Raw genomic sequence first — 14,164 nt, 5'->3', positions numbered from 1 at the left:
AACATTTTACAGCTGATTGCTGTGAAAAATGTTAAACGGCGACGTCCCAAGTATAACCGCAGCAATGACAGTGGATTGTGCAGTATCTCCATATAAAATGTTTCTATCTGATTTCCAGCAACTAAAATAGCTTACATTTTTACCTGAAAAGTTCTTTAAAACCCAGCATGAATGAAAACTCACCTTCACATGTTGGTGCTTTCTCCCAGTTTGCATTGTGGCATTCAACTTTACTATTCCCGCTCATAGTGAAATGTGTTCGACATTTGTAATTGACATAGGATCCAGATGAATAAAATGTCAGAGGTTTAGAGATGATGAGTGCATTATTAACTTTAGAGGGACTGACACAACTCTGCTTGTCCACTGAAAGAAAAACTAAGTTTTGGGGTTGGGGTTTTAATGGTTTAAATAACATGCTGTTAGCATGATGTGTTATACACATGTGACATTTATTTTCCTCCATTATATGTTAATTATGTCAACACTGAATGACAGCAGTAGGATTGTCATAACTGCACAACCAGTTTCAAAAGACTTTGAACCAAAAAATCCTGGCAGTGTAAATGTCTGAATTATATTTACATTTTTTTGACTCCCTGAGCATTCAGTCTATACACAAGTATGTGTGATTATCGAACCAATGACCTTTTGAGATGCTACTGTAATTATTCCCTGTTTCTCATTTACTGCTCCCCACCAGTTCCCAAAGTATGGTTTATAACCCGGATTGCATGAATAATAGATAATATCCTTTTCAGAGCTGTCTCTGTGTATTTTCCCGTTTCTAATGATTGGTGTAGTGCAAGATTCTTTCATTTCTGTGAGGAATGAATTTCACAATCTTTTCATTTGAATCATTTATGAGTTATGTGATGATAATAAGGTTCTTGATAGCATGAAATTAAATTGTCAACAAGCTGTCACTTGCCAGTAGGCCTACAGGGCTCTACGTGTGTCCATCTACCCTGGTAATCACAGGTGATTTGTATTCGTCGCTGGGGTTCAGCACGACAATAATATACTATGCTTGAAGAAACTTCGTAGCGAGTTCTAGTGGGTTCTTCAAAATGAGCATTTGGGATATTTGGTGCTTCACACATAATGTCTGAAAAACAAACATTCATCATAATAGTTATTAGAATTTAAATAATATGCTTTATTTATAGCACAGACTGTTACATTTAATATAAATTCATACTGTACCATCACACAGTGGATCAGGTTTCCAACCATCTTTTGTACATGTGGCCTCACTTGCCATTTGATGATAATCAGACAAACATTTGTAAGTTCTTCTTTCACCCAATCTCAAATTTCCATAAAAATAATAAGACGCATAATAAAGACGACGGTCACGTGGCACTTCACATGTAATCTCTGAAAGAAGATTTTCAACATTTAATTAATATTTATTGATATAAAAATGGAGAGTTGAGGAACAAGTTCAGAAAAGTTTCTCAATGCTTGCTTACCCTCACAAACAGGTGTGTTATCCCATCGCCCTTCATCTAGGCATTTAAATGATTTGATGGTTTCTTTTGTAAAAAAGATCCTGTATCTTTCAGAGCAGGTAATGTGCACAGTTTCTCCAATTCTGAAAAATGTCTTGGCCTCTGGCACAATTCTTTCTATTCCAAATTTGGTTTCCTTAAGTTCACAAGTTATTTCTGTTGAAAACACAATAACAATAATCTAATAAAAAGAACTCAAGTGTCAAAAAAAAAAAGACGACTAGAACTGAATTCTGTATACAGTTTGGTGAATAAAATCTGTAGGGCACAATGTCTTTCATGAAGGATTACTAGGAGAATTTTACACCTAATTAATATTTATTAGTCAAGTTGAAATCACACTGAATGTTTATAATGTGTCCCTCCACTTCAGATCTCTGGCACTAGTTACAATTGGTATTAAGATGCGTTTTAATGAACTATTTCAAATTACAAGGGGACAATTCTAAGTTCCGGTATAATGGGGTGTAAAACGTTTTGAGCTCGTCCATTTTCGACCACATCCAGAGGCAGATTGCTTTTGTGGTGTAGACGCTGATGTGGTTGAATGTGTTCGAACAGCCTCAAAAGACCACCTACTCTCTGGCTATTTATCTTTGTACCGAGTACTGTTTTTCCATTGGTCCTGACTTCTAGCGCAAACCCAAACTTATTTGTTCTTTAGGCTATCATTAATAAAACAAAAGTGGCTGCCCTCTGCTTCTGTTTTGATAGACCTGAGAAAGTCTGTTCATGTGCATGTACAAAAGTTTGTGCAGCATGTTTACTTAAAACAGTACTCTGACATAATATTAATTCACATCAACTTTAACCCGCGATTTCTCCCGCTTGTTTTAATGACTCGGCCATAGAAAATCCCTTCGAAGTAATCAGGACAGAAGCGATTTAAAGTGGACAAAAGAGATGGATTAAAACACCAGGGGGCGTGCCAACAGCTGGGTGTACACCCAGTCGTAAGACTAGTCTGGAGGTAAAATACACTTTACGTCCTATGTAGAATTTACACCTGTTGCACCATCTAGGCGTTGCGTACTTCAGAGACTAAATTTTACGTCTAGTCAAAGGTATGCGTAAGTATAAAGTGTTGACTTGCTTTTATGGCAAAATAGAAATAAATTGACGAGACATTGGCACGTCTAATAGATACGCGAGCACTAGGTCTTCATGCATGCAGAGTGAGAAACAGCACCAAAAATTCTTATATTCTATAATCAGTGCTTAAGTGGGACGGTACTCAACGGTACGCAGTTCCAACACTTCTCTACTTTTATCTTTAGCGTACCTGCACTTTTTCTTGCATTCCGGCACTTCTCACATGTTGCTGGCACTCTGCCTCTACAAGTCAAAGTGTCAGTGAATGGGTGATTGATAGTAATGACATCACACTACAGGGAGGGGGGACTTAGTGAATTATCTGTTTTATTTGTCTTCTCGACAAATCATGTGAATGAAAACCGTTTATCGGAAACTTTCTTTTATAATTTGAACATCCAGTGATCTTCAGAAAGGGGACCAAAAGATGTGAGTATGTCAGAACACCCAGATAAAGTAAACACTGTCCGCAGGGCTTGACATCAACCCTGTCAACAAATGACAGTAGATTTCAGTGGTGGCGGGTAAAACAGCTATTCCTTCTAGACACTTTGGTGGGTTGAATGTAATTTTGTTATTGTAGCTTTCTTAAAAGCCATGTAAAATAATAAACAATGCGTGGTTGTGCCTATAAGCAACTACAACTCCCATGACCACTCCCTGCATATAAAGAGCTCAGGGCATACAGTATCTGAGAATGCACGTCCAGTTTTGTGCAAACTAAGGCAAATGAAACTGTTGTGTGGAGAGAGGTTTGCGCTCGCGCATCATCATCTGCTTTTGTACTTTTGCGCAACAATAATGCTTTCTCAACAGTTGTCAGTAGTCTTAAATCACAGAAACCATGAACAAGCTTATAAAATACAATCTGCATAAACAAGTTGACAGTAAAATTCATTTAACAGTTACATGTCTTGACTTAGCAGTGTTTACTGCTGTTGATAATAAATCTAAAGTGTTTGTAGGTTTTTTGTATTTATCTTATCAGTTCATCTTAAGGGCTATTTACACCTGGTCACTTCATGCATTTTCTAAAGATTTAAATCCGATCTTATAATCTGCCACACCCGAGCCACTTTACAAGATGGCAGCTGCCACACCTGAGCCACTTTACAAAGATGGTCGCAATCCCAAACTTCACAAGATGGCCGCCACACTCAAGCCACTTAACAAGATGGCCACTTCACCAGCCTCTCCAGTTCATGCTAGAACCCAGCAGTTGATGTCTAGTCTTGTGGATACTCCACCGATGTCAGTACGAGCGGCTGGAGGTTCTGTGGGTTCCAATGCACTACAGGATGAACCTGAAGTTCCGGTCATGGCCAAAGAGGCAGTCAACAGGAGGTTTCTAGGATGGCCACTCCAGAACCCACTAGATTTGTTCAACCAGCACAAGGTTTCAGGTTGGCAATCAGAAGAAAACCCTTCTCTAAGAAGTCTTCCAGGATGGCCACTGCCATGCCTTCCCATTTTTTTAAGATAGCCGCCGTCATACCCGCACGTGTTCTTAAGAGAGCCATCGTCATGTCTGCACCAGTTTTCAAGATGGCTACTGTCATACCTGCACCTGTTCTCCAGATGGCCATTCCTATACCTGCACCTATTCCCCAGAGGGCCGTTGCCATGCCTGCACCTGTTCTCAAGAAGGCCATCGTCATGCCTGCACCTGTTCTCAGGATGGCATTGGAGGTATGTCCTTTGAATTCTGTGTTCCCTGTATTTACCATGGCTTTGTGGTTAGTGTGGTCTGCATTCTGTTCTTCTGTTTCGCAAGATGTCTCTCAACCCCATGAACCTGAGTCATCTGAGTTGGTGACAAATTCTGAAGATGAGTTCTGCTAAACTTCCTGTCACGGCTAAAGGTCTGAACCGAAGCCTCTTGCACTTCCTGTCACGGCTGAAAGGATTGAATTTGAGTCCCCTGAGCTTCCTGTCTCAACCAAGTTAGCTGAGCCTAAGCTTCCTGAATTTTCTGTTCTGACCATAAGGCCTGTTTCCAAGTTCCCTTAGTTTCCTGTAAAGGCCTATATGGGTACTCCTGAATTTCCTGTGTCCTATAGGTCAGCCAACATGGTCGCTCCCAAGCTCCATAGACTCTCTGCCCTTGCCAAAATGTCAGTTTCTGAGTTCACTAGCCTCTCTGTCCTGCCCAAGATGGCCCACCCGATCTCCCTGAACTCTCTGCTTGGCCCAAGATGGTCGCTCTCAAGATCCCTGAACTCTCGGTCACACCTTACCTTGTAAAAATGGTAGCTTACCATACAAATTGCATGTGCGCTCCTTTGCAGTAGAAAGAAGAAGAAATGAAGATTATGAAGGAGGAAATCGTTGGAGAGACTCCTCCCTGAACTTCCAGTTGCCCTGTATGTTGCTTTCTCATTGGCTGTAGGTCAACCCCAATGTTATTTTTAATCTAAACACATTTCACTCGGCATGATTTGAATCGCCGTCAGGTCCAGATGTTTAGCATGCCAAATATCTCACGGGTGTCGGCCACTCGTCTGCGATTCTCTGGTGGTCTAGAAAAAGCTGTTTTCAGATGACTGTTTTCAAAACCCCATCGACTGATTTTTAAAACATTGTTTTAAACAATGTTTTAATGCTTGTGTTTCTGTTCTTTAGGATAATTAACCATGTTTTTTATGTTAAAAGTTTATTAAACATGTTTTTTTTGGTGTATTGATGAAAAAACCATGGTTACTGTAGTAAAACCATGGTAACCACAAAATAACCATGGTTTTACTACAGCAACCATGGTTTTTTAGTTGTAACTGTAGTAAAACCATGGTTAATTTTCGTAAGGGGTAAGCACGTAAATGGTTTAAAAACACGGCACATATGTGATCGCCTGCACGTGTGCAAGTACTCGCGTCTCCTCGCGTGTAAATAATTGCATTGCATTTAAACAATATCCACCTTTTTCTCGAAAGGGGAAGTAAGTGATGTGACGTATTTCCTTTCCGGTCTGAGACTTCCGGTTCAATAGCAAGCCGGTAGAAAAACAAGTGTAGTGGGAGCTTGCATAAAACATGATTTAAACTGTTAATATTTACTACACCTGCCATGTATGAACCAGTGTGAGGATGAAATTAAGAAGTGGCTTGATATTTGAAGATATATTCAATCATTTTGTGTTGTTGATTGGAGGTGATGGGTCTTCAATGCACAAATATAAAAGCACAGAGACATACCAGTATCTTTACAATAGGAAAGTCAGTCGAGAGTTTGTACATAGAATAGACCAAGACTTCGTGTTTTTAACTTTCAGGGACTGGTTTAAAATGTCACAACTGTCCCTCTGGTGTGTGGTTTTTTTAAATGGCAATTTTTAATGGACTTGTTTATGGCGACACGTCAAGCTTCACGCGGGCCGACACATTCAGCAGTATCTATTTCAACAGATTGTAAGTTGTTTGAACACACCATAATAAACATATTAAACTACTCCATGTATTAAGTATTGTTTTTATTTTATGAAAATATTATTACATCGCTTTTTACACACTAGGTGGAGACATTATGATTTTATTTGCTTACTTTTTAAAGTATTTGGTTCTTTTTTGTTAAAAAGAAGGACGACTCCTTGCCCATGCATTGATTACAAAGGTTTAAATGACATTACTGTTAAGAATAGGTATCTCCTACCTTTAATGTCACAGCCGTTGAGTTGCTGCAGGGATTGAGTATCTTCACCAAATTAGACCTACGCAATGCTGATCATCTTGTGCGTATAAGGGAGAGGGATGAGTGGAAGACAGCATTTAATACTCCATCCGGGCTTTTTAAATATTCCGTTTTACCGTTTGGGTTATCTAATGCTCCCACTGTCTTCCAGGCTCTGGTTAATGACGTGCTGAGAGACATGATAAATAAGTTTGTCTTTGTGTATCTGGATGATATTCTCATCTTTTCTCCCTCTTTGCAGATACACATTCGGCAGGTTTGCAGGGTTTTGTGGCGCCTCCTTGAGAACCAGTTATTTGTTAAGGCGGAGAAGTGCGATTTTCATACGCCAGTCCCCGACTCTCTTAAGGAATATCAACGCTTTCTGGGTTTTGCCAATTTTTACCGGCGTTTCATCAGAAATTTTGGTCAGGTTGCTAAGCCGATTACAGCACTGACCTCCACTAAGGAGAGCTTTTTCTGGAGCCGCGATCCTCAGGAGGCCTTTGATAAATTAAAGTCCCGGTTTATCTCTGCTCTTGTTCTTTCTATTCTAGATCGTAGAGCTCAGTTTATTGTTGAGGTGCATGCATCTGATGTCGGGGTAGGCGCCGTTCTGTCACAGCGGTCTCCTAAGGATGGTAAAGTGCATCCTTGCACTTTCTTCTCCCATTGGTTAAACCCAACCGAACGCAACTATGACTATGTGCATCACGCCGCATATCTCCCACCCTTTGGAAGCATCTTGCCGGTCTCGTGAAGTTTCATCGAAGCTCAGCACTGGAGATCTGAATAAACATAGCCTGGTGAGACAATGACTTTCCTTCATCGAGGTAAACGTTTCCCCCCTGACGCCAGGCGTATGTATAGGAGTGACAAGATTACGGTAGGACTGTGCAAACAAAGTATCTGCCTAGCATTACCATGTCAGTGTATTGATTCATTGTCCCTTCATAGTTTGCAAGAGACATTTAATAAATGTATAATTAATATTAAATAAACTAAGCGTATTTAATAAACTAAGACGTAGGCTATTTAATAAACTGAGCATATTCGTCTGTCAATATGAAACGCGACTTGGCCATTCTAATTAAGGATCGGAAGAACGCGTATCGACCACCATTACTGTAAAATATGCACGTATGTCCATTTAAACTCAATTTTGGTCAAATGTGGATTATATCATTACACTGGCAAGAATATGGTTACATGTAAGGATGCCGTACCAAGTATGACAACGCTACATTCAACTGCTTTTGAAATACTGTGTTTTTTCACTTTCTGAAAATAACCATTTTGGACATACGTGAGTTTCATTGTGCAGCGACGATTAAGACAAATATATCAACACCATGTTTAGAAGATGTCAGGCTTTGTTGACTTGGAGAGGAATGTGTCCTGTTTCAGATTGACTTAAAGGGGCCGTGAATTAGTCGATTTTATTGCTTTATGACGTTGATTGATGTCTACTTATGCATTTCGCGTTGTTTTTACATTCAAAAACATCAAAAGCAAAAAGTAATACGCTATTTTGTAACATGGATTAGTGGCTGTCTGGAGAAATGGTTCGTTTGAAGGGGCGGGCCGCATTGAAGACCTGAACGTAAACACCCACTGCTATGATTGGACAGCTTCATTCCCCGTCATTACATGTAGGGAAATGTTTTAAAAACATTAATGTGATAAAAATAGCAGCCGAACACAAATATGTTTGAGACACAAAAGATTCTGGGTGCTAAACATGATACACATAAATGACAATACGTATATTAAAGTAGAAACAAAACTCGACGTGACTAAATTACCGTATAAAACACAGTAAGCGTGCATCTAAACTGCGGCTAATAAATCCTTATCAATAACTTTGTATATTTCTATTGTGCTTGTGAGGTTGCTTTTACATTCACGTAATGTTAAATACCACAGTTATATGATAAAAAATAAGCTTTGTTGAGTGTTTGACATTTCAAACGCAACTTGCCTAAGTTACCGTATACAACACAGTAAACGGGCATCAGAATCTAAACTGCGGTTGATAAATCCTTCCTTATAACTAACTTTGTATATTTCTACCTTTAAATTACAGTCGTATTGTTAAGTGTTGTACCTTTATTAATCGTTTAATGTTTTTAGTAAATTAAAACAGTCAACAAAAGTATTTAGACACGGATGTTACAACAGGACACATCAAGCAATCTCTTTTAACAAAGCAATAGTGAAACACAGTAACTTAAATAAAGTAAAATGTCTTACTGTGAATTATACTGCTGTGTCATTGTTGTCAGATCCAATATAAGTGGTGCTTCTGACTGAGTCTCTCTGCAAATCCAGCATCGACTTCTTTACAAATGAATCCATGTCCACAACGTTAACAAACGCTCCCCACACGAGCTGGAACTTCTTCAAAAGCAAACTTTATCCAAGCATATTGCTAATGTTAAGTTCCAAGCCTCCGAATTGAAGTATTTAGCTTCTGTGTTGTTCCCATGGTTGTTCCCACGCGGTTGTGAAAATGCGTTTCCATGGTATCATAACAGATCACCGCGTCAGAATAAAAGTCTCTCAGAAAAAATGTATTTAAAAAGTCATTTTGGTTAAATTTGTCAATCTTTAAAGACATGTTTACTTACTGAGACACACGTGTCACGCGAAGCTGTGGGCGGGGCTACAAAAGTAGACTTGTCCTTTTGGTTATGGGGAGGTGTTTCAATTCTACTTTGACGTCATAGATTTCCGAATTTTTCACTGGAGTGTTTAGCTGGCTTGGTGCCAAAGACGGTTATATTTCAGTAGCACGGACGTTTTCAGTTCTGAAATTTGCAGGATGTTCATTTAAGTATGATGACCTCTTATATAACAAATTATCAAGTTAAAATTGAGTTTTTGATTCACCGCTCCTTTAAAAGATCCACAATGTAGGTTCGGTTAATGCAGCCACACAGTCACTCATCCTTAAGGGTGTCACAAATTAAATTTTAAATTGATTGAAATTAAGTTATAACCTCGAACTTTAAATTAAAAAAATGGAATTGTCGATGCTGCCACGCCCCATGTCACGTCTCATTGGCTTGCCAGGCAGAAAAAAACAGGTGTTGAGTGCTGCGAGTCAACCTCCTCTAACTTCGCTAGCTACAGCCAGTCAAAAGATAGCATGGCGGATGCAGGAGACACCACGCGAGCTGCTCTTTACATGGCAAACAAAAAACAAGAAGTGCCTCCCACCTTCAGCTGAACTCAATCAGAGCATGTGCGCATGCACAGCAGAGCGGTGTCTGGTGACAGGGCCGATTGTTTCTCTGAACTGAGATCCGTTTAAGTTTCACAACAACTTATTTCAGTTGCTTAAGAGTTATGATAACAACATTTAAACATGACTTATTGGGGTATAGTCTCACAATCTCATCTGCGCATTCATGTAATAAGCAAACGCGCGTTGTAGTCCGTTTATAGGCGCATATTACTAACGTGCTCATTAAATAACAAAAACAATATAGCGCCAATATTTTAGTTGCCTCAATGCGCCTGAACACACCCCTTTTTTTAGACTAGAACACCAATGGGCGCAAAATTGCATTTGCTATATAAACAATGTGGCGCTAAACGTGAAAATGATAATTGCACCGGGTTGAAACTATTCAATTACTTGAATCCACAATGACCATGCAAGGATGCTTCTTTTATAATAATTTTTTGAGATCCGCCCTGACTAGGGGTTTAAAAAAGTAGGTGTTTCTAATAATTCAAAATTGCGGGAAATGTTTTGTGATATAAAATGTAAGGTGCATTGGAATCACCATGAGATAAGAATAAAAAGGAAAATTTTTGTTTCTAGAACAGATTGTAGATTGAAAGGTTATGAGCATAAGACAAACTTTTAACTGATTGCAGGTTTGAAATATCAAATATGTAATATGATATGAAAACATTTAAGACTGTCTGTGTGTCGAATTTCATTACTTTCCTCTGTACCGTTCTATAGGCTGCTAAAGAATCAAAACTAAGACTACTAAGAACTGCAGTAGGGGACTTCCACTCTTCAGACCCTTAATGAAAAAACTACAACAGGGGTCTTTGCTCTTTCAGGGCTTGAACCCTAATAATAATAATTTCAAATAAAATATCAGTATGTTGGCTTGATAAAAAACACTTGCATAGAAGAACTTTACTAAACCAATTACAGTTATTAAAACAAGGGGGTATAAACTTACCTTGACCTTGTGCAAAGGTTAAGAAAAAAATCCCAAAAGAAAAACTGAAGAGCTTTAAAGGAACCCTCATTTCTGAGCTCTCTTCACTTCTGTTCATAGCTTTTTGGGGTATTTTCTCTGAAACTTTTCCCTGCTTAGGATTAAAGTTAATCATTTACCAAAGTCAAAAAATGTGTACCTCGCTTACACCAAAGCTTAACGAATATTGCACAAAGAATAATACCTGCTAAAGCTGATATCTGAATCTTAATCTGCATTCAGTTTCCTTAATGATAAATCAAATTTCTAGAGTCCACATTTTATGTAACACTAATGCAAGAAGAGAAAAAAAGCAAAGGGCAAGTTCCAAAACGACTGAAGGTTATCCTCTGTCCCTGTCAGTTAAAATCAGGAGTGGCATACTTGGCCCACCAACCCATTTTATGTGGCCTGCGAGAGTTTACAAATTCATAGTGTTTAAACTGTTGATATTTTTTATTCACATCAATTCAAGTTTGTTTCTTGCCAGCTGATAGGTCAAAATTAACTATGCGCTATTAAGTTCAAAGTGAAATTATACAGAAGTGGTTTTACATTTATTAATAATTTCAGCTCCCTGAAATGACTTTTTGCAGGTTGGGATGTCTGCTACTACCCGGTGGGTAAACTAGTGAGAGTTATGTAAAAACAGCAATATTACTGAAATAAAATCTGAGGCAAATGCACCCCAGATACCAAGCACATGTGGGCCATTTCAGGCAAAGATGCAGAACTGCTGGCCTTCTTATGGCCCAAATAAAAGGGATGTGAACCTAAAGTGGCTCACATGTAAAATAGCAAAAAATAGGCCAAATATATCAAATCACATGTGGGCCTTTTTAGGCAAAGATGCGGTGCTCACTGCAACATGTCATTTGAATATGAACCAAAAGTGGCCTATCCGACAAATAGTGAATATGGCCCAAATATCAAACAAGAAATATGGGCCACCTTTGGCAAAAATGATGCACAACAGACACCGCCTAATCTTGGAATAAACCAAATGTGGTCCTCACATGTTGCAGCAAATGTGGCCCAGTTCTTTACAAACGTGTCTGGGCCAGTTTTGGCAAAGATATGGTAGAGTAAGCATCGGCTCATGTGGGTGTGTGTCTAAAGTGGCCCACATATGATGTTGCAAATGTGGCCCAGCTGTATAAAGACGCATCAGGGCCAGTTTTGGCAAAGATATTGCACAGTAAGCACCGGCTCATGTGAATGTGAGTCTGAAGTGGTCCACATCTGGCGGGGATCTTACCTCAGACAGCTCGCTCACTCGTAGCATTGTGTTCTAATGGTGCAGGTACTTTTAAATGAGCATAACTTGCTCAATTTTCTACCGATTTTCAAATGGTTTGGTTTCTTACAAACGTTATCAATGTGGCTATAATTATGGAAACAGTGTCATAGGTACATCTCTGACGTTTATAACAAATCAAACAGTTTGAAAATCGGTAGAAAATGGGCAAGTTATGGTCTTTTAAAAGTACATGCTCCATTTAACGCAATGCTATGAGCGATTGAGCGTTGAGATGGCCGCCAAATGCGGACGTTCCACTTAATTGGCTAGCAGCGTGGGCGAGACATCTAGCCTTTATTATACATATCTATGCCATTCAGTGGATTGTTACATGTATGTAGTTACACAAATATTACAACTGTACTATGTACCAATGTGTACTTACACTGTAGTTCAATGCTAGTAACACATCTTGTTACCATGTAAGTTCACAGGTATTAGGGCCACTCAATAAAAAGTGGGACCAAAAATGCAGACAATCTTTAAAAAAGCATTTAAATGTAGCAAAAATTTCCATATGAATTAACTGCATTAAAGAGATCATGTTAAAGGGATGATTCACCCAATTCTGTCATCATTTACTCACCCTCATCTTCTTCTAAACATGAAAGATATTTTAAAAAATGATGGTAAGCACACAGTTGACGGCTGCCATTGACTTCCACATTGATTCACCACCTATAAAATCACGAGTTTACATTAACATTTGGTCAAATATGAATCATGATAGTAAAGCATATTTGGCATGCTGTCTGATAGGAGGGCCCTGAGCTCTGAGCATTGGCCCCAACCCAGAAATCCCCCCCCCCCGCGCCTGGGATAGATATGATAGCCCAATATCTGTTAAAATTGAGCAATCTAAGAGTTGAAAAAGGAGTTTGAGACTAATGGCTCTTATAAATTATTTGAGTGTTTCAATTCCACACAAATAGTGTTATCAGTGTTGTTATCATCTGTGATGTCCTAGAGGACCTTCCTTATCTCTACTAAATAAATATATTTATCTGTTTCTCCAGTTTTACCGTAAAAGCAGAATGCAGCTTACTGGCTTTTACAGTGTCACCTTTTCATAAACACCGAAAGGTTCAACTTGGAGGACTTTCACTTCATCTGTAAATGTTTGTCTGTAAAGGTTTATAAACTATAGAGAGTTTATTATTGGAAATGCTGAAGTATGTTACAGTATGTAGAAGAATGTTATTTATATTCTAAAGACCAATAATACCACCCTTTTGTTCTTTGTAAGGGTGTTTCTGACTAAGGATTTACATATTCGATCCAGAATTGTAAATCTTTCTATAGTCGACTGATAGTCAAATCATCTATGTGTACATGGGTTGGAAGGGGGACAAGTAGTCTTTTGTTTTTAAGGTAAAATGAAAGGCAATGTTTATAAATATTCGTTAAATGATTCCTCATAACATTTTAAAGGTCCCATAGTGTCAAAACTGTAGTTTTGTGGCTTTTTTCATGTTAACTGAGGTCTAACCCCGGATTTCCACCGACTGCAGAACGGCTGCGGATCTGCTGCGGAACAGCGGCGGAGTCAATCGGTTTCCATTCAAGTCAATGTGTGTATTTCCATTGACTGCGCTCCGAATCTGTCACAGCTCCGGCCATCCGCAGCCCTCTGGCACAAATATGTTTTTTAATGAAATCTTTGCAATACAAACATTACAAACACACACAAATAAAGTCATTAATACAGAAACAACAAATAATAGACAAAAACAGAGCCAGCGGGAGTTTCAAATAAATACATTAAAGATAGAGCATAAATAAATGGTTTTAGCAGCCTTCTTATTTTTTGAATTTTGGATGGATTTGATGTACTGCTCTGTCTACACGAGATCTGGGCTGGTTTGTAAAAACATCATAAATCAACGGCATAATGGGCAGAGACAGAACTATGTATCGCGCGATCATCACGTAAATTTGCGAGATCTCATGGGTCCTTGCACTTCAGCAGGCAGCCGCTCTGCAAAAAATACGGAACTGGTGGGTATTGGCGGACGGCGGAGTGCGGAGCCGTAACGCAGCAGAGCCGATCTGCAGCCGCTCTGCAGTCAGTGGAAATCCGGGGTAAGGGCTATATAAGTACCATATACGTTTCAAAAAAGTCATTTAAGAGTCAAATGCACACAGCCTGCTTGAAGTAGCTGTGAGTTAAAACGGTTCGTTTGTGCTTCCGTAAAGTTGCTATGTCACCGAAACACAGTCACCGCCTTCAGTCTCCACCCCGATCACTGTCCACCATCCACCGCCGCACCACATTTTTGCCAAATAAACCCCTAAGGTAATATCACACCATGTGAGAAAATGCTGTTCAATCGATAGATGTCAGAAAACTAAATCATTGCACAGGCTTC

General features: G+C 39.1%; 1 protein-coding gene across 1 annotated transcript; it reads right to left on the bottom strand.

The window, feature by feature from the left end:
- Positions 1-761: 761 nt before the first annotated feature.
- On the bottom strand, positions 762-10,835 carry LOC141368794 (complement factor H-like). The gene is made up of 5 exons (XM_073873038.1): positions 10,701-10,835; positions 10,478-10,610; positions 1,476-1,670; positions 1,207-1,380; positions 762-1,108 (listed from the first exon to the last, which is right to left on the bottom strand). Exons 2-5 carry the CDS (start codon positions 10,572-10,574, stop codon positions 924-926), a joined length of 651 nt encoding a protein of 216 aa, XP_073729139.1. The 5' UTR covers positions 10,575-10,610; positions 10,701-10,835; the 3' UTR covers positions 762-923.
- Positions 10,836-14,164: the final 3,329 nt, after the last annotated feature.

The sequence above is a fragment of the Misgurnus anguillicaudatus genome, chromosome 2, assembly GCF_027580225.2.
Source record: "Misgurnus anguillicaudatus chromosome 2, ASM2758022v2, whole genome shotgun sequence".
NCBI lineage: Eukaryota > Metazoa > Chordata > Actinopteri > Cypriniformes > Cobitidae > Misgurnus > Misgurnus anguillicaudatus.
This window is presented reverse-complemented; position numbering and strand designations above follow the sequence as displayed.